At 39.7% G+C, this 25,968-nt stretch overlaps 1 protein-coding gene across 2 annotated transcripts; it reads right to left on the bottom strand.

Annotated features, from left to right (window-relative positions):
- Positions 1-780: 780 nt before the first annotated feature.
- Positions 781-18,393, bottom strand: LCA5 (lebercilin LCA5). 2 transcript variants are annotated; one of them, XM_058802077.1, is made up of 9 exons: positions 18,360-18,393; positions 18,001-18,069; positions 13,246-13,627; positions 10,233-10,762; positions 8,618-8,755; positions 7,284-7,380; positions 6,006-6,151; positions 3,992-4,130; positions 781-2,180 (listed from the first exon to the last, which is right to left on the bottom strand). In XM_058802077.1, exons 3-9 carry the CDS (start codon positions 13,442-13,444, stop codon positions 1,387-1,389), a joined length of 2,043 nt encoding a protein of 680 aa, XP_058658060.1. In that variant the 5' UTR covers positions 13,445-13,627; positions 18,001-18,069; positions 18,360-18,393; the 3' UTR covers positions 781-1,386. The 2 variants fall into 2 exon arrangements, with proteins under 2 accessions (XP_058658060.1, XP_058658061.1); XM_058802078.1 differs by lacking the exons at positions 18,001-18,069; positions 18,360-18,393 and adding an exon at positions 17,136-17,185.
- Positions 18,394-25,968: the final 7,575 nt, after the last annotated feature.

Here is a 25,968-nt window from a genome sequence, read left to right as displayed (position 1 = left end):
CAGAAGAGCCACTGTGTTCAGAAAAATCTTGACTCAATGCATCTTTAAATCATAAGAGTTCTCTGTATTTTAGTGTGTTTTGAATCAGGCTCAGAGGGAGCATATCAGACGGTGTTTGAAAATCTCTTCTTCTAGTAAGGAATGACCTTCAGCTTATTTCATAGAATACTGCTAAATTCTTCATTGCCTATCTTTTTCATTTGTGTACACAGCACAACCAGTAAATAATATCATGAGTGAAGTTGCAACCAACTCCCCCTGATGCCTCAGGTTTTAGCTTTTGTATTTTTCAGATTCTGTACTGCTTTAGTGTGTAGTTCTGAGCTTCATATAAGGGGATAGTAAGCTCTCTTCACAGGGTAGGGAGACAAAACAATTCCTTCTCTAGCTGGGGACCATGGACAAACAATCCACATTTCAGGCCCAAGAGCAATGTTGACTGAAGAGAGAAATACAAGCAGGATGGGACTTCATAATCTGAAGGTGTAACTGGACAATTAATTCCAATATGCAAATGGACCAGAACTTATTAAAGAGTGATACCTCATGATTGGACATCCATTTTGTGACCATTTTGGGTTCATCTTGGGTGTAGCCCTGGTTGGGCTCTTGTGCTGCCCAAGGTGTGTCCATTGAGGCCTTCTAATAAATACCTACTTTATTCTTTAACTCTGTTTAGTCTCTGTTCTAGGTCAGCCTTCACAAGGCAACATCCCCAATACCAATAATATGATACAAGAAGTCAGAACTTTGTGTTAAAGATGATCTACACACAAGAAATTTACTCAACTCATTTAATAAAACAATTTTGTTTAAAAATTACTTAGTAATGATTGGAATTTTACATAGAAAATTCAGAAATTACAAAAGATGGCATTGTATAACAAATATAATCTGAATATATGAGAAGAGTTACACATTTGGTAGTAAGGTCCACAAAAACCTATGCAAAAGGAGAGAGCAACTGTTCCTGAGTTAATTGTGCTTCTTTTGACATTCTGAGATAACATGGCAGCAGCATAAGATACTCTAAGAGAATTAGTGCTAAGAATGTCTCTTCTACTCATTTCATGACTGATATTACACATGCCTTCTCCTGGCACAGTTAAGAGGTTCTTAAAATGCCCAATAAAGAAAGTATCTGAGGCCTAAAAGAAATACTCCAAATGAAAAGCAGCGTACTGTGAGCGACCTACAGGTAAAAATACAGGTAAAAAAACCCCAAGCATCTCTCCTCTGCATCTCTCCTCTATACACATACCCATCTATGTAAATTATTCCTTCATAAGGCTTTACAATAAATCTGAAATATTTCAAATCTATACCTAATAAATATTACAAGAAAATAGTTTTTCAGTATTTACATATGAAACATATAAAACACGATCACTGTAAGACTACTTCTTCAACTTCATCTTCTAAAGAACCAAGGGTACTAATTCCTGGCTTGTTTGTAGTGTACTGCAGACGGGGTCTGTTTAGGCTTCTTCCTTCACCAAACAGCCCATTGTCTTCTTTGACTTTACTGTTTTTATCAACAAAAGGCTTATTACTAGAGCCCCAATCTATGTCCAAAGGTGGTGTATTGTTACTTTTAGAAAGAAGAACAGTACTGCTTCCAAAGAGTTGTTCCATTAAATTGGACTTCTTTTCTTTCTTACTATCAAAATCTGCATTTTCCTTAACATTTTCTTCTAATTTGTCACTTTTCTCAGTGAGCCAACTTGGTCTCCCTGATCCCTTCCCAAAGGAAGGTATATAACTACCAAATGCTAACTCACCACTTAAATCTACAGTCCTTACGCTTCGCTGCTTCTGCCCTTGTGCCCTTGTGCCATCATCCTGGCTGTCCTTTACAGGAAATCCATTAGTAACTTTCCCAGGAATCTCAAAGAATGGATTCGTTTTCTCTTTTTTCTCTAGGGAATCAGATTTTCTTGCTGTATTTATGAGTGGTGCTTGGGAAGTTGGTTTTGTGTTTGTTGTATTTTGAATTTCTCTATCAATTTCTTGCATTTTAGCAAGCAGGAACTCTCTTTTTCGCCGCTCTTCCAGTGTTTCAGTGCTTTCTCTCTCTACTTCAGGTTTGTGAATTTCTGTCTCCATCTTTATTTTCTCTTCTTTATCCAATAAAAAGTTGCTTTCTTTTTTAATTTTGTCATATTCTTTCCTTTGCCACTCTGCAAAAATTTTTTGAACAATATTTAAAACATTTTAATTTTAAAATACCCTTATAAGATTTTGAAAATAATGCAAGCAAAGAAAGCCATTAAGTTTTTAACATGCTCTTCTATGTACAATGACATTTTTCTGCTATAAGAATAAATTCTTCAAAAATGGCAACTAAATCCACTCCTGGTTCTCTGATAAGATATAAAAATTTACTGTCATCTTCCAAAGGACATTACCCATGCTTTAGAATTTTCAAAGCAATTTGATTTCTGCCAATTGCCTTCCCATTTCCTGAGTTTGAATGAAAATGGATACAACATTACTGATTTTAATAGTTCTGACTTGCACAATACTTTATTTTTATTTTTCATCACTGTTGACATTAGGATAGTCCTGGGATATATGTGTGGGTTCTTTTTTCTTCATAAAGGGAATAATTTCTGTGAAGCAATCAGGCCTGAAAGTCATAGGAGTCATCACCTGTTTCAAGCAGTGAATGATTTAAAATACCCTGCACCAGCTGCATACAGAAAAAACCTTTACATGAGTGTTCTGTGCTTCACTGCCTGGACTCAGTGACTGTGCACAGCTATGAAGGGACACCAAAGGAACACAACAGCAACTTATGGACAGAACCTGGTAATGTTTGTGTGTAGAAGAGGGAGGAAGGTTCTCAAATACTTCTCTCTTCAAAATATTTTCCCCCCAAAGATAACAGATGTATATTTGGCCAAAACTTGAATATGAGGGACTACTTGGTCCCTCCAACACAGTGGCATTCTCCTTTGAACACTTTACTCAAATTTCTGACTTAGGCTTTCACAAAGTTCCCTGTTATCAACTGTACTTTGGCTCAGGCTTTCAGAAAAAATTGCTGTAGTTCAGTTAATATATTTAACATAGATTTTTTTTTCAGTAGCAGATCATTATGCAAGTTAAGTCAAGAGCCATGTTTCTGTCTGTAAGGTGGGGGCAATACCAGCTGATTCCATATGATGGGTAAAGTGGTAAATCATCTTATTCAGAGACATAAAATCAGATTCTTAGCTTATGTAAGTCATGATAGAAGATTTTTCAAAGTTTTTACTTCTGAACACAGCTATAGATTTTTAGAATTCCTGTCATATAGAATAAGCACTACTGTTCATTAGCTGCAATCACTGAAAGAGTTCTTTAACATGACAGGGTGCAGTCCATCTAAAATACCTGAGATTGACTTGTGCATTTAAGTGATTAAGATGCTGTGAAAACTCAATGAATAAAAAAGCAATACTAATATATAATGATAGAAACTGACATTTCTCAAATAGCCACACCAAATGATCCAGATAACCAGACCTGAAAAGATAAACTAAAATTTCAAATTATATAAGGCAATAGAAAGTACTGAAAAAAAAGGGCTATATTAAGGAAAACATATTTGTTCTACTATAATAGCACAATAGTAAAAATAGTAACTCAAATCTCAATAGTAAAAATCTACTTTCTATCTCAATAACATTTAGCAAGTCAGAGATAACATGAGCATTTACCTTCTATGTCATTCTTGTTTTGTAAAGCACAATCTCTCAGACTCCAATACTTTTTTGTGGACAGCATTTTTTGCTGCTGCATACTTAATCACAGCTGAGTACAGGGAATGGATTATTCTATATCCTGTATTTCTTTTTGATTCTTCTTTGCATAATATAACTGAAAATAATTTTCCACTGTAGTGATCTCTGCAAAATCATTTTGCTATTTTCACCAGAAACCAGCAGCCTCACTTGATCAGTATTCTATGGTGCATTTTTCAGCCTTCAGCTGCCCATTTCCTTACCATCAGGAAGTTTTGGAACCCTCTCCTCCAAGGACTGTATTTCCTGAAAATGTTTCAGTTTCTCTTCCCTCTCCCTGTCTTGTTCTTGTCTTAAGAGTTCTGTTTGTTCTTTCCATGCTTTATCTTGAGTTTCTTTTTCCTGAAATAAATTAATAGAAAACTGAAGCTGATGGGGAAAAGCAGTTAATAAAATGAACAACTTAACTAAATCATAAGAATTTCTATGTCATTTTGAAATCACATTCTTACTGCTAAACATAAAATGAGTAAGTCACCTTAAACCAAACCAGCTTTGATGACTCAGGGGTTTGGTTCCAAAATATTATCACCTCTAGAACTTTTATACACCTGAAACAAAATGAACAGACAATCAACTCTATTTTGTATTCCACCTTTCAGGGAAGTTGTAGCTCCAATGCCATAAGGCAAAATTATCACTCTCAGGGTGGTTCTCCTTAGAAACCAGACATTGTCTTCTTCAGGCAGTTTAATAGAAGGCCACATTTCACCATCATATTCTCTTAATAAGCAAGCAATTAGTTGCCCTCTACTTGTACAATCTGACCTTTTTATTCAAATGAGTGAGTTGTAGATTCAGACAATTTCCTTTTGGTACTTAAATTTATGGAGTATTAAGTAACAAACAATCAAAGAGGAAGGTTTAATCTCAGATGACAATTTTAGCTAGTGACTACACATGCATATGTAAAAGGCAAGAACCTGCAGAAATGATATTAACAACAGCAGTTGTTAATCTGCTGTTAAAACAAAATCACTAACACAGAAAAGTAATGGCAATGAAGTGAAGAGAAAGTCTGCATAGTCCAACACATGGGAGTTAACTTTGTATATTGTGCTTATTTTAGAACAAAAACTTCTAGATTAAAAATACCTTTCTAAGAGAAGTAGTTACTCCTTAATGAGCAAAGAAAAGAGGACAGTTACCCAAAAAATCTTCAAGTATTTTTCCTTCATGTACAAGGTTATCATTGTTATATTAAAAAATATAAACTACATAAGGAGATGGTGGCCAGGTATTTAAAATGCTTGACTTTAAAAACTGATGAAAGCCTAGACTACCCAAATCTAATTTACATTATTGAAAGCAATAGACATATAGAAAACACACAGCTGGACTCCATGAGCTGCACTTGTACCAGCTGTGTGGTTCTGTAACTCACTCACCCAGGGATATACTGGAAGAATACATTAAACTGCATTCACAGTTACAGAAAGGGTTTGGGAAGAGAGAACATACAAATAAACTGCCATGAAAAAGCTTCAGCCCTAACAGGAAGCCAGCCAAGACCATCCTCAGACTTTTATTTCTGGGAAAAGGTCCTAACCTCATGTAATCAGAATTTGTAAAATTTGTACCAGAATCTGATTTGTCAGATATGTAATTCTGATTTGTAATACCTTACAAATCTCTGATTTTAGCCTGGGGTTAGCAATACACAAAATTGTTAGCAATACTTCTAATTGGTACTATTTTGTACTAAAAAGGGAAATGGAAAAACAAAAAAACCCCCAAGCATATTGACAGAGCTGGAAAGCCAGAAGGAATACCAGCACTGCGACAATAAGAAGAAGTGTTAGATTTATGCATTGTGAAATAATTCTGGAAAGTAAAAGAAACCACAATTAAGATCAAATAGAAAACAGAGTGAAGGCAGCCATCACTGTTTAACAGATTCCTTAAATAAGCATTAGAAACAAAGAAAAAGGGTGAAAATGAAAATGAAATTGTAAAAACTTCAAAGAAGTAATAGTGGCAGGAAAAAAAATAAATTGAGCTAATGGCTTTTAGTAAGACAAAGAATATGACAAACTCTCTAAAAAAATAGAGTATATTTCTAGAAAGGTAGATCTTGTCTTAAAGAACAGAATGTTTTTGAAATTGTATTTTCTATATATTTACACATGTATATTACACATTTTCTAAAATATAAGCTCTGCATTTTACAATCTGATAGGTGATTTGGACTGGGTCTCAAATTTTTATGGAACTCACTATTTTAGGAAGAATTCCCTCTTTCTTGTTTGCTGCATCAGCACAGGCAAGTTCTGATTCTGGAAGAAGTTCTGCTGGTGAGAAGCATCCACTGGTCTGTATACTTTTTGTGAGCTGTAGTCCCTTTTTTATATTTTGGTTGTTGGCTGTAGAAAATACAAACTAATTAAATGGTGTTTTCACTAGAATATATCTCACTATATACCTGTCTCTCATTTTTCATGATTTGCAGCAAACAAAAGACTGTACTGAAGTCAGTGGAAATGGAAAGTATTGATGAGTTTCACACAGTTGTTTTCAGCATCTGTAAAACCTAATCATAAAAAAATATGTATGCAAAAATTCTACTGAAAAAAAAAAAAAATTAAACCCCGCCTTAATGCTACTTATAGGGTCATTACAGTGCACTGAATATTAGTTAAAAAGCCCCACAAAATATCTCACTCATCTTACTGCTTGTCACAGAATCAAACTCATAACATTAAAATTCACTGACTTGAATCTTTGAAACACATATACTTATCTCTACAGAATGACATTTAAAATAATCTGAACCTAGAATGGAATAATGGTAGAGCATCTATAATAAAACAAGCTGCAGACAAACTGTTTGAAATACTGACATGAAATATTTAAAACAGTCCCATAAATTTCTGCTTCTTCTGTCTGACAAGTAGATTCTACTGATCCAGTGAAAACAGCCTAAGCACACACAGAGATACACATATTTATGTGGGGAGGACAAGGTTTGAGACTGTCTTGTCACACCAGAAGAAATCACTGTGCCCATACTTTTAAAAGATTATGTTCTGGGACACATATACTCTGAGGAAAAAATAAGTGCAGCTCATCTGACAGACAATACATTTGAATTAGTAAAAAATAAATACAACGGATCATGAAAATATTCTTAGCAGTGAAGATATGTATTTTTAAAGCCTCTCTAATTTATTGTCAAGTAAATATCTATCATCTACTTGAGATTTTACTACCAATGTTCTCCTCCTCCTTTACTGAGGAAGTTCTGGTATGAAAGGAGATAAAACTGCTGTTTGGTGGAGTTCAGTTTTGGCTGTTTTGGCTCTGCTGCGTTACAGAACAGACAAAAACCCAATGCTCTGTAACCAGTGCTGTGTTGAAAGAAGTGCCAAAAGGCAAATGTGCTTGAACAAGAAGCATCAGGGTTGAGAACTGAGTGGCATGAAAGCTATAACCCAGCTGAGACATTTCAAAGTGATGCTAATAATTTTTCTGCTTTTACTGCTTTATACAAGTTACCTCTTTTTCTTTGTACAATATCCATGTCTTTTCTAGGTGATGATTTCAACATACGATTGGCATATATATTTTTTGCTTCAAGTTCTCTTTCTTTTTCCTGTGAATGGAAGAGGTAGGTATAAGAACAAGTCACTAGTATTTCATTTACCAGCCACTAGAAAAGCTGTAAATGAAATTAAAAATAGATATGGTAAATAGAAACAGATAGACAATTGTTCCATCCACAGTTTCTGTTTTAAGAATAACAATTACATTCCTAACTCTGTTTATGCCGTGAGGAAACAGACAACTTTCTCTCCCACAAAAACTCCTTAGCAAAATATTATGAAGGAAAAAACCCTATCTCTGCAGTGAAAATAAAACTGAATGCCAGTGCTTCCATAAACATGAACAAGACTTACAGCATGTGTATAGACTGCACAACTGAATTTTAAGTGTGAAGAGTTAAACATTTCAAAGCAAGCAATGACACTTGTCACACGGCACATGAGCCTCAGTTAGCAGAGGCCCATTGCATCATACAGGTAGAGATACTTTTAGCACATTTACTGAATAAAGTATAGAAATGAACAGTGAGTTATCAGAATTCATCTGACAATGACCAGGTTTTCAAACTGTAAACTCTCCACTAACAAATCTTAAAACTCTTACTCTAAACATTTTAGAGCTACTAATATTACTGCTACTTGCTGGATAGCTGGGAACGTGGTGAACCGGTTAATCTCCAACATATTGAGACCTGGAGTTTGAGGAAAATTCTCCCAGAAACAAAAGTACTTTAGCTTGAATTTTATTTATTTTTTTCTAAAGATGTACTAAATAGAATACAACAATATTTTAAGTACTTTTATTGAGAATTTGGACAACCATGATGATGGTGTGGGGTCTAAATAAACATTTGCACACATTTAGCAACACATGTGAATATCACAAATAAATTACATTAATCCTCATTCAAACCTACTTTAATGCAAGTATATTAGTAACAAAGCACTATTTACACCTGCAGATTTAATTTTAAATTCAAGCTTTCAAATCTATTTTTGCATAGATTTTGTGGTTTATTCTCAATGTTTGATCATGTATTTGATCTTGCTTTTCTTAACTAATGCTAACAATAATGATTAACACAGAAGCATTCCTGTTATAAACATTGTAGGGTCAGAGCACAGAACATTTCAATTTAATGCAGAAAAAGAACTCACATGTTGTATATAATTAAATACATATCAGAGAGTGCAGCTACTGGTTAACTATTCAAACCTGATTACAGATCCTTCTGAAGATAAAATCCCAGAACATGGTTAGCAACTTCAATTCTTTTCACATTTTACCTTCAGCTTCTGATTTAGATGATTAAGCTCCTCTTGGAGAACTCTGTTTTCTTCTTGAGCCTCATACAACTTTTTTTTCTTTGAATGTAACTCTCGTTGAAAACTGCTACTACTTAATTCAAGATTTCTTTCCAGATCCTTCAATTAAAACAAAATAATATTTTTTAATAACTGAAGTAATTTTCATAGTCAAATTACTTATATAAAATTAAGTAAACCAGTGTCTTGAGTTTAGATACGGGCTCAACCATTGCTAACACTGAAATAATTTAAACCCTTAATCCTAACTTTGAGGGGGCAAAGCACCTGCAGATGCTGCAGCTCATCCCTTCGAGCATTCAGAGGTGATTTGAGGACATAATGGAAACTCAGACTACTTTCTGCAAGGCTCTTGCCACAGTGGACCTCCAGATCTCTAAGACAAATCTCCTACTGATGAATGAGAGAGAGAATCCTTCCCTGAGTGCAGCATTAGAAGGAAGAAAAACCAGAAGGAATTTTTAACCTTTCTACTAGAAACTAGCTTTGTGATTGCAATTTCATGTACATGCCCTCATCTTGTAATAGCTGTTTTAAATGAAGCTGTGTTGATGAAAGTGGGAAAAAAATAGAAGAAAATCTCTTACTTTTTAAAGCAGGATTCATTTTAACATGATCCAGTACATAAATGCTGAAATACCTCATCATAAAAGTACACATGACAGATGGTGACACTACAGGATGAGGTGGTTTAACTAACTCATCCATTTATATAGTAGTACTGTGGGATTTATTTTATGAAAGCTTAGTTTCCAGCTCAATCCTTGGATTTCCAGATCTCTTATCTCTGTAATATAATTTAGGTTTAATTGCTAATATAGACACCAAACCATCATCTCAATGACATAATTTAAGCTAAGAATAGTATAAAATTTATATACAATATATAAAATATATCTACTATCAATACAGTACAACTACCAACAGATTTAATAGTGTTAACACGATTTATGTAAGATGAGTTCATAAACATATTTACAGTGTAGACATACTTAGACATGTTTACAAAAATATAAACATTTTTTCTGGATGAAATTAAAATATATTGGACAAATTTCTTATAATAGATAACTGTAAAAAGGTCTAAAGATATTTCAGTATTTAAAAAACATCATGTAATTTTGTCCAGCTGAGCTCTTAGATGTGCAGAATAGTAGACAATCAAACACTGTATGAATGCTCTTCAAAAATTGAAAAATAATTATTACATAATTTTTTATTTTAGAATTTTAGTGTAAAGTTCCCTAAATACTCAGAAAATTTTAAAAATTCTTTCCCTCAAAAAGGAGAAACTAGATTACATCTGCACCTACATCTGAAATGTTATTGCTAGGTATAAAAACATTTAAAAGGACAAATCCACTGGATATATTCTGACAAAACATGCTTAATTTGTAAAGAGAAATTTGAATGTACAATTATCTCATAAGTTACTATATAATCACCTTAGAAATAATTTACTTGATTCTACTTATGGGTAAAAACAAAAAATACTGGTTTTCTATTTGCTCCACGGCTGTGGAAAGAAATATCTGTACCAGAATTTCTTGCAAAAAAAAAAAAAAAGTCATCCCACCTTAATTCTTTTTTCCCTGTCCTCCAGCTTGCTCTCTGCTAAGGCTAGTTTCTTTGCCAGGTCATCTCTTTCAGCAAGGTGCTTATCTGCAGACAGTTTTTTCAGTTTCTGCAAGACAGTTTTTTTCCTGTACAGTTCATCTTCTGTATCTTTCAGCCGTCTCTCAGTTGCACGTTCCTTCTCCTGAGATTTTCGTAGGCGCTCCCTTAATATTCTAATCTCATTGTTGTGCTGAGCGAGGAGCTGAGAGATTTCGTTTTCTGTATCTTCAAACTTATTCAAGGCTTTCTCCTGCCTGTGCTGAAGCCTCTTCAGTGCCCTGTTTTCCTTCTGCAGCTCATCCAGTTTGATGTGGAGTTCAGTGAGTTCATTTCGGAGCTCATTGATTTTCAGCAGCCTAGCAGAAAGAACTCTTTTTGTAACAAGATCTATATCTTTTGCAGGAGAATCCCTGGTGAGGCTCTGAGAACGGAAACCCCACCGTGTCCCTCTTTTGCTTGGTGCATATTTGGAATCCAATTTCTTTGTGGCTGAGAGAGGAAAAATAAAAAGCGTGTTTACTATTAGACAATGCAGTTTGTCTATTCAGACATCCTTGGAAGCAAGCTCTGCCGGAAACAATCATACAATATCTAGCAGCTTTCAAACTAGACAATAAAAGGCATATATATGAGAGTTATGCTCCTTTTGATAGCTGAAAAATGGAGATGTATGGCTGTGATCTACTGTAGGAGGTAATATCTGCAGCCATTAATATAGGACCCTTGTAAAGTAATAATCTGCAAATTGTATCAGAAATAAAAGTCATATTTTGTTAATATTTGATATTGTTTATTAAAATGGTTTAGAAATACTGTACTGTAAATGCATACAAAATAATCACGTGCTTTTAAAATGGCAACAATTAGCTGAGCATTAACCAGTTATGTATTATGCCAGATGTAATTCTCCCAGACAAGTGCAGTAGTATTTTCAAATCCAGCTGCCATGCTTACAGACAAAACAGCAGATTTCAAAGGCTCAATGCAAAAAGCTTCTGAAGCAAAATGATAAATCCCATGAAAATTCAGTTTTCCCTGAGTAATTTATTCTTGTATCACAAGTTATTTACCACACAGTATTCTCATTTGATTACTTGTATGCACTGCTTGCATTCCTATTTATTGCTATTATTATTATTGTCATCCCCATACATAAAAGCTGAACATTTTGTTTCTATCTTATGTGACTCTCATGCCAAGCTCAAAGAATGAATCATATAATCCACTAAAAATATCTCTTAAAACGACTGAATTAATAGAATTAATTAATGGAGTGCATAATTCCTTAAGGTACATCAGTGTTTGAAAGAAGCAATTACAAACCGAGCAGCAGTTTGTAATTCCGGCTTGAAAGCTGGGATACAGCACTAGTCCAGTTACATGTACAGGGACAGTGTGTGTGACAGCAAATTCTTCCTCCTACCTTTGCCACTCACCATGTTTCTATTCTACTGAGAATACTTGTCAGCAAAAATAATGGCTTAAAAATACCTTCTTATAATTTCTTCTAGACATTTTGCAAAAATATTCATTTTCTGCTCGGTGCTCATTTTTTTCCACAGCTTGGGCAAACAAAAGAAGGTGTGTTTTTTCCTTTACAAAGAACACTTATGTCACATTCAAGTATAAAAAGATTACCTAATACATGCACTGCAGGAATGATGCCACTCCTATCACCAACTAAGGGAGTTCCCATTAACCCTAGACCTGCAGTCCCTGTAAGAATTTCTCCTTATTTAGGGCACACATAAAATTCCACTACCAATACTTTACTTTTGATCATACAGTTACATTGGGGAATAGTGTATTTCAAGACAATGTAATATGACATTCACAGTACCTTCATGTAATAATTATATTCAATTCTGGCTATGTAAACAAAGAACTGGTCACACATTTGCCCCCTCCAAATTAAATAGCATGGTGGAACTGCTGCTTTTGGTTCCCAGACAGACAAGCCATGACTACCATGGAGGAGATGCCACTTCTGAACACAGAGATGCTCAGCAAAACACCAGTTGCACCAGGATACCCACATTGTTAAGGATCTGTAGAGATACATTCCCTGAGCAAATTAAATACTTAAGGTCAGACCTTTTGGCACAGCCTAGATCATAACACAGACCAAATGATTCACACACTATCAAGCATTTATCAATGAGCAAAAACATCTGTCCAAGAAAGGTAGGACATGCTATGACTTCACTGAAAAATGTATACAATTATTTAGAGGAAGCTGTCAAAGTGTGGCAGAAAGCCTTCACAGCCCTACTTCAGCCCAGGGCCTGCATAACCATGCTACTCCTCTTTACAGGGATGTTCACCTCCCAACAAACAATCAAAAAAGCAGCCTATGTCTGTGAGGGAGCTCAAAGTGGGGTTATGTCATCTCAAATTGGAAATATTTTACCCTCAGAGAAGCAGCAGGAAAAACTTTCTTTTGAATCTCCATCTGAACCTAATTTTCATCAAAAATGTTTTCTTTTCTTTTTTTTTTGCCACATTAGCAGTCTTTTCTTTATTTAAAGTCCCAATATTATCCTGTAAAGCTGAGTCAACTAGACTTCCACAAGACAGGTATCTGTAGGTTATTTGGTCAGGGAAATTTTAACAATTGTCTCCTTTCTACAGACTGCACAGCAAGGACATGCCTTGGGTTTTTGGCCTTGAGCTCTTTGTCAGTGACAAAAAGAAAACACCAGCATGATTCAACAGAAGGCTAGTATAAAAGCCATATTCATTTGCTTAGAAAATTATGAAGAATTTTGAAAATCACCAAAATTTCTCCTTATGCAGGAGAGGGTTAATTTCAATTTTCAATGGAGCAGCTACTGTCTACCTGCCATCTGTAGTATAATTCACATGAACTGTATTTGTACATGCTCGTAATGCTAGTTTCTCTATTTTGAGTTTTCAATGATAATTAACTCTTTAGAGCAGTTACAAAGCAGCAATTTCTGCTACCTACCTACCTTGGTAGTGCAACAGGCTGTTTGAAGTCTGTGTTTTGTGATGTCTTTTTTCTTGGTTTGTAGATGGAGAGCTTAGTGCTGGCGAATGGCTGGATGAACGAGATGCATTCCCTTCATCTGAATAATAGGAGTCACTATTTTTATCCTCGTCTGATTTCCTCTCCTGCTCAGAATCTGGGCTCCTTACTCTTTCTCCCATTTTTCAGGTTTAACAGCTTTCCAGGATTTTCTCAAAGACTGCTCATTTTGGCACAAAGGATCTTTTAGGTGTCACAATGGCAGCAGTTGGATTATTTCCTCTGGTTTATCATCTCCATCTCCAGGCACGAGATCTCTGCAGTTCAGTTCAGCAAGCAGTAGCTATCATTCAGAATGCATTTTTCTGTAACAATTTAGAGAGAGGAAAAAAACCCAGTGAGAATGGTTTTGGTTTTTAGAAAAAAAGGTAAAAAAGCTGTAAAATTATTCATGACTCCTATAACCTTACGATATACACTGTGCTACCTATTGTTTATATTAGTAATTACATTTATATTAATTATTTATATTAAACGTGACAGGTATGACTCTAGGAATGCTACTAGCATTACATTCAACAGTCTGAGGTATTTCAATTCCAAAAGAAAAAACAGAATATTAACACAGCTAAATCCAGAATAAGAAACTACTCCCAAGTTAGAGAAGGGAAAAGAAGAATATTTGGAAAACAAAACAGAACACAAGTGAAAGTGTGTTGATATTCAGGAAACTAATTTAGACATGTTTTAAAACTTTTTAACCAAAAGAATTAGCAACTTATTTGTGTGACTTGAATTGAGATATTTGTAAAATTTGAGTAAATCTTCCATTTCTCAATTTCTGACATTCCAACAATGTTAAATAATGGGCTTGAATATCAGTTGCCCCATTTGTCTGGAAAATGTCCAGTCCCTAACCCCAAATGAGACTGTACTATCTATGCCAATCTTCACCCTGCAAAGTACTCCCATACCCTACAGCATCTGGTGCTTCATGCCTTCAAGGATTGGCCAGAGCACACACACTTGTGTGTATTTATATATCTACATCTATATTTATACCTTTTTTGTATCTGATAAGAGAGACCACAACACCAGTACATGATAAACATTACATCTGAAGCAGGTATAAATAAGAAGGGCTACTCCTGCAGCCCAATGCAAACTGAAACATCCCCTATTTCAAGGTGAAATCAGCCCATTTTGTATTTGGAGACACTTCTTGAAGTGTAATGGAGCAAATATATTCAAAATTTTCTTCACCTTCAAAGAAGGTTAAAAGAATTTTCTCAACAGTTCAGGAAGTGTTTTACTGACTACACTCAGCTCCCCTTGTCTTTTGGCTCTCTCACCACTCCTGGCAGCTTTCAAGCTTAATTTCACCATCTCTTTCTTTTCAATCCAACTTTGAGATATCATTCCTCTAGTGAGTGAATAAATAGGGTCTGCATCAGAGCCCATCAGTTCCACCTGTTGAATGACATAACCTCCTAGCTGATTTCTAAATGGCAAAGCAAATTACATGCCAAAAAATTGAGCTGCTTTCAGTCAAAACTGTTCTATGCTGCAGGACATTCAACATACCTGTAAATGAGCTGTAAATTTTTCACTATATTTTTATTTCCCCAATAAAACAAACTTGGCCTTCTTCTCAGCCTTCACTGCCTATACATGCATTATTGCAGAGCCAAGCAGAACAGAAATGTCAGCTGCCAAGACAGTTTTCATTACAAATTCAAGCTTTCTGGCTCAGTTCAGTGTTAGCACAACTCTGCCTCTAGTGACTGGAATCCATTTGGCCTCATAATCTATACAGAAGGAATTAGAGGAATAAATATCCCATCAGGTTTCTAAACTAGGAAGATGGTTGGAAATGAATACTGAATTACCTGGAAAATGGTGGTTTTTGTTACTTAGGAAGTAACTTTCCAAAATAATGTTTTTTAAACACCTAAATATTTTCAAAGTGATCCAAAAAAATTAGATGCCAAAAACTTATGTCAAAAGAATCCGAGAAAAACTAAAATTTCACTGCAAGCCTAGAAAGTTAAATAAGCTATGCTTGAGACCACCTGTCCTAGAGATTGCTAAACACGTGCTGGAAGGTATCATTATTGTGAACATTCAAACAATCAGGAATGATTGTTCTTTTTCCTTACAAGATAGTGGAGTTATTAAAATTTCAAAAGGATATACCTAATCATAAGTATAACTAAGATCATGTAAGTATATTAGAATATATCAGCGTGCTTCCCTACTCCCAAACACTTCCTTGCCTAACTCCTGGCCCCACAAACAGCTGTGCAAAATGGATTTTATTTTGCTCCTTGAAGGGCAAAACAAGCCTAAACAGGCAGCATTTTAGGCACAATCTGTTCTCTAGAGGATGCACAGGCAAGACTGCATCAGGTGTGGCTCCACAGGACAGAATTTCAGGGAATGCAAAAAAATAGAAACGAATATATTTATATTAAAGTACTAAAATAATATGAGATATAAAAACAGTACTCTGGAGGCACAGACTTCATATTCTTACATTTAAGGAAAGCATAAATGCCTACAGTTCATGTCTAATTATATATATAAAACAAGAGCACTCACTTCCATGTACCAAATTAAAGCTGATCAGTTTTTTTATAGCCTCACAAGAGTTCACTGAAGAGGCAATAATCTTTTTGAAGAATGCTTTTCATAACTCAGTATATTTAAAACAAACAAATTCTAAGAACTAGAGGATTAGAATTACCCACCACTCCTGTACTGGATATTCCCCACTCCTGAGAATATTTTGCTAAGTATCATTTTGACATACAGGGATATAAATGAACAGGAATTTTCTATGCATTTTGGAAGTACTTGAAAAGTAATGGAATGAAAACAAATTGAAAAAGGTAAAACAAAGAAAGCCCCCTTGAGGAATACCCAAAAACATCTCTTGGATCTTCAAATGGTTTTCAGTTCCATAAACTGGTAATATTATCATATTTTCCATACAAAACAAAAAAACCTTAATCTGTCAAGTCTTGCCAAATTAATTTTCCTACAGTTTATAACACAATTTGATTAACAAAAGAATGCACAGTTTATCTTTAGAACAAAAGAATAACTAGGATATTTGAGTTTCACTTCAGTGAGCCTAAGGACTGTTTAATTAAGAAATGTTTTGGTTCCCTGACTTTCCAATTGTTACAAACTAGTTTGAGTTGATTACAAAGTGAGTTTAACTCGTGTGAATAAGATCATAAAGATATCTATTTTCCACTGTAAGTTTAATAAGTTGTGACGAGTGAAACATTATGGATTAGCAGTGGGTCCACTAAACTCCACCGCCACCACCAAAATCCCAGTCCTGTCCCCTCAAAAGCTCAGGTCATGCTTTTAGAAGCCTAAGGAATTGAGATCACATCAATACAGAGTGGCTGAAAGAAATCTGGGACTTGCATGAGCTTCAGAAAGAGTTTTGCTTCCAAGATTTCATACTCCTTCACTTCTGCTACTTCTGTCTGTTGCTATTATTTACATATTTTATATCAAAACCACGTTCATCATTACAAAAAACAATCAAGTACCAGGTCACTGCAAAGGACATGTCAGACAAAACAGAGAACACAAAACAATTGCAACAGCGACAGGAGATTCCCTATTACTCTTAAGTAAATCACAAAACCAGAAACTGAACCGTGGGATTACAGGTATTATGCAATAGACAGCAAGGGAAATTACTTAGCAATTCTTCCCATGCAGTGCCTCTAAAGCTTAGTCCTGTAGTGCAAGAATCATAACACTTTGAGTGTCCTTTTCCCCCTCGCAGCCCAGGGGAAGCTCAGTGCCTTAGCTGGTCACCGAACGGCACTTCCCCGTACAAACACTGACCTCTAACGGCCCGCTCCGTTCTTCCACCTGCGCTGACACAGGGACACTGCAAGAAAGCCAGCTGCACACAAGTACAAAAGCATCAATCCAAGTCACTGAAGTGCTGAACTTAAGAATAATTTCAAAAGAAATTCGTCTCCCTCCTCTCTCTGCATCTGTCTTTTTCATATCCAAACACTTTAGGTTTTACAGAAGAAAGCCAAGCAAAATTATTTACTTTTATGTCATCAAACATACTGAGTGATGAGCCTTAGTGAGGACTAAGTAAAACTTCATTAGGTACTGCAGCAGCTGCCTTAACTGTATGCAGTTTTTCTAAGTTTACTAGCTTTTGACAAAATCACAGAATCAATTAGGCTGGAAAAGACCTCTGAGATCATCAAGTCCAACCTATGACTGGACATCAGCATGTCAACTAATTCAGGGCACAAAGTGCCATGTCCAGTCTTTCCTTAACAATTTGAGGGATGATGACTTCACCACCCTGAGCAGCCCATTCCTATGTTTAATCACCCTTTCCGTGAAGAAATTGCTCCTAATGTCCAACATAAATCTCCCCTGGCACAGCTTAAGACTGTTGCCTTGTCTTGCATTTTGGTGAATTAAAACTCTCTATGATTTTAAAAGCCTATGGTACATTTACCTGACTCTGCACAGTAACTCACAACTCTACTTGTGTCGGATCTCAAAATAAGGAAGCTGCTCTAAGTCCCAGGTCAGAAATGAGGAAATGGCACTTCAAACAGAGCACACGCAGGCCAGTCCTACAAGCGGGAGCAGAGATTATGTTTCTAAATCAGACTGCATCACGCTGGCCCGCGCCGTCGCTCACACTCCCCCCCACAGCCCCTGCGTGCGGACTTACCCAGCTCAGCCCAGGCACCGCCGGACAGCCTCCGCTTCCCGCAGCTTCCCTTCGCTCAGCCGAGACGCTCTTGAAGAACACATCGAATGTTATTTTCAAGCAGCACTACGCGATGGCACATTTTAAATGCAATCACCGAAACCGACATACACTAAACGACTTCGGAGGAAAGGAACTGAACACCAGCGGCCCGAGACCTTTCGGAGGCCAACCCCAGGCCTAGGCCCGGGCCCGTTCCCAGCCCCGACAGCCCCCAGGAAAACACGGCCCAGCGGCGGTCCTGTTCCCTCCCGGTGACGCTCCCTTCGCCCCGTGATGTCCGCGATGAGCCCACCGCCCCCGGCCCGTCCCGGCGGTACCTGCCCGGCCCCTCGGCCCGCCCGGAGGACGCGCCGGCGGTTGCCGCGTTACGCTTAAAGGGGCCGCGCGGCGGCCATTGACAGCGGCTGCCCGGCAACCGGCGGCGGGGCGGGGGCGGGCTCTCCTCGTCAGCCATTGGCTATCCGTCCTGCCAGCTTGGCGGCAGCCGCTCTTTCTATTGGCGGGAGGCGGAGCCCTGGCTGCTGATTGGTTGGAAAGCTGCTAAAGAGGCGGGAATATGGAGGGGCTGAACCCTGCGGCCCTGCCTCTCTTCGCTGCTGTGCCCCGGCGGCGCCTGCAGGGGGCGCTGCGGGCCGGGCCCGGGGCCGGGTGAGCTCCGCCGAGCTCCGCCGAGCAGCGGCCCGAGGGGAGACAGGGCCGCCTTCCCGGGGCTGTGCTCCGAGAGCGGCGGGCCCCGAAACCGCGCCCTGGCCTGCCCTCACCATCTTGGTTCTGTTGGGCGCCCCTGTGACATCGAAGGCGAGCAGCCCATGGAAAAGCACGGGGGTGCTGGTTGATAGCCGGGTAAACATGAGCCAGAGTGTGCCCAGGTGGCCAAGAGGCACCTGCCCTGTATCAGCAATAGTGTGGCCAGCAGGACCAGGGCAGTGATTGTGAGCACTCGGCACTGGTGAGGCCACACCTCGGTGCTGTGTCCAGTTCTGGGTCCCTCACTACAAGAAGGACATCGAACTGCTGGAGTAGTCCAGAGAAGGGCAGTGAAGCTGGTGAAGGCTCTCGAGCACAGCTGAGGGAGCTGAAGGTGTTTAGCCTGGAAAGGAGGGGTCTCAGGGGAGGCTTTTTGGCTCTCTACAACTCCCTGGAAGGAGGTTGTAGCCAGGTTGGGCGTCAGCCTTTCCTTCCAGGCAGGTAATGACTGAACAAGAGGACATAGCTTCCTTCAAGCTGCTCCGGGGGAGGTTTAGGTTGGACATTAGGAGGCATTTCTTCACAGAAAGGGAGATTGGACATTGGAATGGGCTGCCCAGGGAAGTGGTAGTGTCACTATCCCTGGGGTGTTTAAGGACAGACTGGATGTGGCACTTAGTGCCATGGTCTAATTAACATGGTGTTGTTCAGTCATAGGTTGGACTTGATGATCTCAGAGGTCTTTCCCAACCTAATTATTTCTGTGATTTTGTTCAGAGAGCTGCCCAGGAGCACAGGGGTAGAAGAGCAGCCCACCACAGTGCTGAGACCCATTGTGTCCCCTCTAGGCAGTGGGACCAAGGAAGCCTTTGGGGAGCCTTGGGCACGTTCTGGCATTGCCCATTTGAACACAAGGCTTTGGGTCAGGGTGGCACCTGGGGATAATGACAGACCAGGCATGAGAGCAAAAGGGGGGAGCAGGAATGGATTGTACTGACAAAAGGATGAAAGCATTGCAGAAAGCTGGTAAAAAGGCTTGGATTCAAAGGCAGGCCCAATGTAATGAGGCTGTTGTGGTTTATTCCACAAAAAAGTAAGAGGGTTTCTAAACATTGGCTTTTATTACTCCAAGTTACTGCTATTTTTTTTTCCTAATGCTAATCTTCATTAAAAATGTAGTTAAGCAAATTTCTTTGTGGAGAGGGGAAAGGAAAAGGAAACAGGAGGTCTTGCTTCTTTCACTTGCTGGAGTATGTTATGTTAGCACAGTGATGAAAGTGACACAAGAATTTGGGTGGAGCAGGATAAAGTAGAACATTTCAGACGAACATTATAACCTGCCTTCATGGGAAAATATAAATGGGACATTCTTGAGAGAGAGACATATTTACTCTTGGCAGAAGTATGTCTCCACAATTCTGAATGTTCAAAATAAATACTCAGTGACCATTAAATGAATATAATAAAAATGGAGGAACAGGACAAAGTTTTGATTTTATCAGTTTTTGTTAACCAAGGCAATATTTTCAGGCACAACCTGTCACTTCACAATAAAAATAAGGAAATATGTGAGGAAAATACAGTTTTAATGCACTTGAAATTAAAATATTGCCATCCCTCTTCCCTAACTATAAATTTTAGAAGGAAAAAGGAAAAAAACCAAACATGATTATGGAAGACTTAAGAGATCCTCAAAAATTATGTGTATTCTGCACAAGAACTCTGAATATGTTTAATTAAATTACTGGAAAATGTAATTTAGTGAGTAGGCTAGAATGCAATCAGGAACATGTCAGCATAAACTCCTGTAAAAGGAGAGGATATGTATCTGGTATTTCAGAAGCACAGAAGTAGCTGTGTGGCATAAACCTGACATGGAGTCTCCCAAGTCCTTTTTTGATCCTAATATGCAAGAAAACAGGCATGAAGCATGCAAAAAGCTCCAACAATGTCTTTGAATTTCCTAATTTCAGTTGTCTCCCTAATTGCACTTAATACTTATGCTGTATTCACATTGCTATTATGAAATTGGTTTCAATAAACAATAAAAACTCATGTGGATCTTTTTTAAATTCATCCTCTGTGGCTTTGTGGAGCTCACCCTTGTGCTAAACAGCAAAAGCATATAATTCATCACAGCAACACTGGCAGAGAATCATTGATGTCCTTCAAAAAGATCCAGGGAATGACAAAGACAGAATAATTTTATAGCTTGCAACTAGAGGAAATGTATTGCTTGCATCTGGCAGCAAGCCAGGGCAGAATCTGAGATGCTGTTGCTGCTGTAAATAGGATGAAAGGGATTCATAATCCATCTCCATGCCCACTGTAGCTAGGAAAACTGTAAGCAGAAAAAGTAATTAAACAAACAAACATAAGAAAGCATTAAAATATGTGGGAGAGACCTTTTTTTTTTGTATTGATGATTTATAGACTAATTGCCATGGCTAACCATTTGAGGCCTGGTTAGTGACTAACTAATCATTACCTACGTAATATGGGTAACACAGCTATTGAGTTTAAGCAGTGTGTATGTGTAATCCAAGTATTTAACACAGGTATTGAGTCATAATGAAAACAGGCCTCTTGTTCACAACAAATGACATCAGATTTCTCCATCAAATGCTCCATCCAAAATAATGCCAACAGACTTGAATTAGCTGCTGAGCTGGAATAAATTCAGATATTGTGAAATGTTGGCATAGGGATTAATTGATAGAAAACTGTTAGTCTAAAAACTACAAATAATGTATTTTAGATATAGTCCTAACAACCTAACAGTCAATAGACAGCAAATAATTGATGGTGCTGTATTTCACATTCCCTTAGACAAGACAAATAGATGAATCACCTGAGCAAGACATAAAGTTTTGCAATTTTCTTAAGTCCATGTAAAGCAAGTTTGATGTCTTAACTGCTTGCTTAGTTGGGAAGGTAATTTAAACAGAGTATTAAATTCAAGAGCTAGAGGGGGAAGTGGAAGGCTCAGAAGGAACAGCCCTAGCATCAGAGCTGAACTGAGGGGAGGGATGCTCTAGAAAGGGGGGTGGAAATCTTTAAACATTAAATCAGGTCCCAATGTCATAGTTTGCTACTTCCAGAGATTCCAAAATGGGATAAACCTACCAGGCTTATTCAGATGAGTGGAACCTGTGCTCATTTAATTATTGTACATAAGTATTGATGAGAAATCCATGATGCATGGAAAAAAATGCTATTGATTTCTTCTGCACCGTAGAAATAGCTGTGGTGAACACGGTTGGAACTGTTACAATAACAACACCTAACGTGGTGGATAAAACAGATTCCCTGAATAGACACAACAAATGTGATGATCAAATCTGAAAAGAGAATACCTGTCTAGTATTGCTTTCAGTACCACAATTTGTATAAAACGTGGGGACATAAAAAAATGCATGGTCATACAAATGATGGAATCAAAGTGATGTATTGCTTGCTTAACCAGAGTACATGATGTGAAAATTCATGTGAAATTCAGAATTAGACATTCAGTTTTTGAATAAGATCAAAGGCTGGTTAAAACAATGAGAAAAGGCAGAAAGTACCAAAGAAGACCCCTTTTGACTCCTGCACCCCTCATGTTTTCTCAGGTTTTTCCTCAGAATATGGCATATGATAGTGCTATGTATGTGCATAAAAGCTTATATACATCTACAAGCATATACAAAAAAGGTAGTATGATGTATACACATTAGCAAAATATTTTTGTTCAGATTTGAGGAGATTGTACTATAGAGGTTTTGGTTCAAAGCAGATCTGGGTAGCCAGGAGTGGTTGATGAGTGTACAGTAGCAAGGGAGATATTACAGAAGAAAACCACAGGATCATTTAGATTGGAAAAGACTTTTAAGATCATTATATCCAGCAGAATTTAGTACTGGCCAAGATGCGCACTGGCATGTGTGACATCACAGCCGCAGTGTGACAATGGGGGCAGCTGCCAAGAGGAGCAGCAGGTAACGCTGCCCCAGCGCAGCCTCGGCGAGCGGCGAGCGTGCACGCAGACAGGAGGCTGTGCTGAACGCGGAGAGAGGCCCACGGCAGTAACGCGAGTATTCGGGGAGCGGGCATCCAGAGGCCAGTCCCTGGTGGCAGGGCCTTTGTCCAGACCCTTTGCGCCGGTGCTGGGGCAGCGGCACAGGCCTGGCAGGCTGCCAGCCTCTGGGCCCCCTCTGTCCTGCTTTGAGATCCCTGGGGCTCCTGTCCCCACTTGCCCTATCAGTAGCTCCCTCCCATCCCCACTGAACCCCTGCTCAGTGCCCCAGGCCATGTTTGCCCTTACATTCCTTCTCTTGCTTGTGCAAGGCCTCATCCAGTACCCGCAGCAGGCCGGAGATGGGCTGGATGAGGCCACCCTGGAGCGCATGCAGCAGCGTGCTGAGTATCTGGAGCGGCAGATGACTCAGCTGATTCAGGAGCTGGAGCCGATGAAGCCGGAGCAGAGTGGTGGGGCCTGGGGAGCCCTGCCTGGGTGGCAGTTCTGGGCTCTGAGCGGAATCCTCATGCTTCTCTTGGTGCTGTGGTTTGCACATGGGAAAAGTCAATGTGATCCAGACAACCGTGGCCACAAGGAGAGGTCCAGCAGCAACTTGGTGGAGGAGGAAGAAAGACGGAACGTTGTTGGAAATGTGGAAGAGGGCAATGTCGATGACAAGCAGGAGATGGCAAACGGAGAAGAAGATAATGGTATCAATGTGCAAAGGATGATGCTAAGCCTTTTAGAGGAGCGCATACAGGAGTTGCCTGTTCTGGATCTGGACAAAGGATTCTCCATGATCGCGGACCTGGTGGACAAACTCATCCGCGTCTTTGGAGAAGGCTTGTCCAACAGTTTCTACCCGGTGCCACAACCAGCCATGGGAGTGGGCAGCGCCTTTGAAGGCTGCAGTCCCCATGCACAAGATGTTGCGCACCGTTTGCTTGTTCCCCTGAGTCCCCCTCCAGGACATGCCTTCCACCTGGAGCTGGACACTGCAGGAGTGGTCCAGAGGAACTTCTGTGTCCGTGTGGAGCGGGTGTGCACCTGCAGGAGGGAGAGGCTGGAGGAGGACATGCTGTGTTTCCTCCACCACCCCGAGGAGGAGCTGAGAAGGAAACAGGACCCCAGCCTCCTGCACACCCTGTGCACCGGCTGCTATCTAGATGTGGAGAAAACTGTCCACTGGTTCTATGGATTTGTGAGAGTCGCCTGGCTGCTGTTGCCTGAATCGTGCCACTGGCGTTTAAGGTTGCAGCCCTCCAGCCGCTCCTGCAAATTTCAGCTGAGCAGAGACAAGGAAAGCTTCACGGTTGAGATGTTCTTTGCCGTGCGGCAAGGAGACTCAGATGTCTTTGTGAGCAGCCAGCCTACAGAAGTAGGCATCCCAAGCACAACGTGGCTGGAGACTTACGCCGTGGCAGAGGCAAAATTCTTCAGGCACATTTCCAGACAGGTCTCCCAGCCTGCAGCTCCTCACGGGCTTCCTGATGGGTGTAGGTTTCTCCAGCTGTGTCCTGAAGACAGTGGTGTTACACCTCCTGAGCACCGTACCCGTGACAGGGTGGGGCAGGAGTGATTTTGGGCAGCGAGTGATGGCTATCCTGAAGTCCCTCCGCTGCTCACTGGAGATAAAACAGCTTCACCACTTTGTCATCGGCAATGAGAGCTTTCCTATGGAGATCAGCTTGCCCTCCGGCTTCCAGGTGGCTGTAGCACCCAACCTCCTTGAGCACATGGCCAGAAGCCCAGATACCCAAAGAAAGGCCGTGCAGGACTACAATTGCCTGCAGCACCGGTTTGAACACCTGCTGATTCACAGCCAGTGAAAGAGAACTTGGTGCACAGAGCTGTGCCTGTGGGGCCTCTTGACAGACCCTGTATATATTAACCTCCCGTAGTTAGTGCATTTAGTTAGTGCAGTATATATTAGTACTCTGTAATTAATGCTCTTACTATATTTATTAATCTCCCATAATTAGCGCATTTATTATATATATATATATATATATATGAGGACCCAGTAGTTAGTGAATGTACCATAGGTGTTCGGACACTCTAGTTACTGCTTTTTCTATAGATATATGTTAATAGCCTGTAGTTAGTACCTTCAGGAATCCCCATTCTTCTTTGGATTTTTTTCAATAAACTGGGCTATTCCAGAATCTGGATTGTGCAAGCTCTTCTTGAACTTGAGTAGAACTAGTGCATTTGTAAATTCTACTAGTTGTGAATTTGTGATTGGGTGGGAGTAGGCACTGTTATTAACAAGCCTTTTTAACAAACACACAAAATAATCCCTTCGTGTTGCTCCTCTCAGTTGTCTTCCTGGTGCAGCAGCCACTGATGACCACGGTGGCTTCAAAGATGATTTTGCCCTGTGTTGTCCTTGCCTTCTGATGCCATGCTGGCCATCCCACCTGGGCTCCAAAACTCCCTGGCAGCTATGGCTGGGCAGGGAGCAAACAAGAGCCACGGCTGCTGTGACTCCTTGTGTTCACTGGGGTGACAATGAAGGTTGTGCCCATCCCAGATGCTCTGCTGGCTTTTGGCACTGCAGAAATGAACTTGTTGTACATGCAGAACGCTGTGCTATTGTGCTGTGTCGGCAGTGAGAATTGCCTGCTGGAAATCACCTCCCCCACAGCTGCTCATCATCCTTACGAAGCGTCTCCAGGGAATCAAGGTCCTCTGGCCGTGGCACAGCCGTAAGAGAGATCCTGCTATGGAGAAGCCCCATGTCACTTCCAGGCCATTCATTACTACACACCCAGGGGTGTCACATAGGTTCCAAGAGTGACCCCAAAAGCACACATGTCAGCAGCAAGGCAAGCAGTTCTATCTCTGAGCAGAAGACTTCCAGGAACAAAGCATTCATTGGTCATGTTACCCATTTTGCGATTAGGAAGGCTTTGAGGCCTCCTACATGTTTTGTGAAGGGAAGAGCCAGGGTGTCCATTGTGACCCATGGGTCTGCTGTATTTGCATGTCAGGTCTTTGCTTGCCAGGGGCCATTAGGATTCCCAGAGGTGCGGTAGAGATGGAGGGTGGGGCAGGCCTGGCCTGGATGCACACTGGCATGTGTGACATCACAGCCGCAGTGTGACAATGGGGGCAGCTGCCAAGAGGAGCAGCAGGTAACGCTGCCCCAGCGCAGCCTCGGCGAGCGGCGAGCGTGCACGCAGACAGGAGGCTGTGCTGAACGCGGAGAGAGGCCCACGGCAGTAACGCGAGTATTCGGG

Source organism: Ammospiza caudacuta, chromosome 3 (genome assembly GCF_027887145.1).
Source record: "Ammospiza caudacuta isolate bAmmCau1 chromosome 3, bAmmCau1.pri, whole genome shotgun sequence".
In the NCBI taxonomy this organism is placed as follows: domain Eukaryota; kingdom Metazoa; phylum Chordata; class Aves; order Passeriformes; family Passerellidae; genus Ammospiza; species Ammospiza caudacuta.
This window is presented reverse-complemented; position numbering and strand designations above follow the sequence as displayed.

Excerpts from the sequence above, each read along its gene's own strand:
- LCA5 (XM_058802077.1), bottom strand. The coding sequence starts at position 13,444 with ATGGGAGAAAGAGTAAGGAGCCCAGATTCTGAGCAGGAGAGGAAATCA. Across the intron at positions 7,381-8,617 it reads ATCTAAATCAGAAGCTGAAG|GAAAAAGAAAGAGAACTTGA; the intron begins GTAAAATGTGAA and ends TTCCATTCACAG. Across the intron at positions 2,181-3,991 it reads GGTTCCAAAACTTCCTGATG|AGTGGCAAAGGAAAGAATAT; the intron begins GTAAGGAAATGG and ends AAATTTTTGCAG.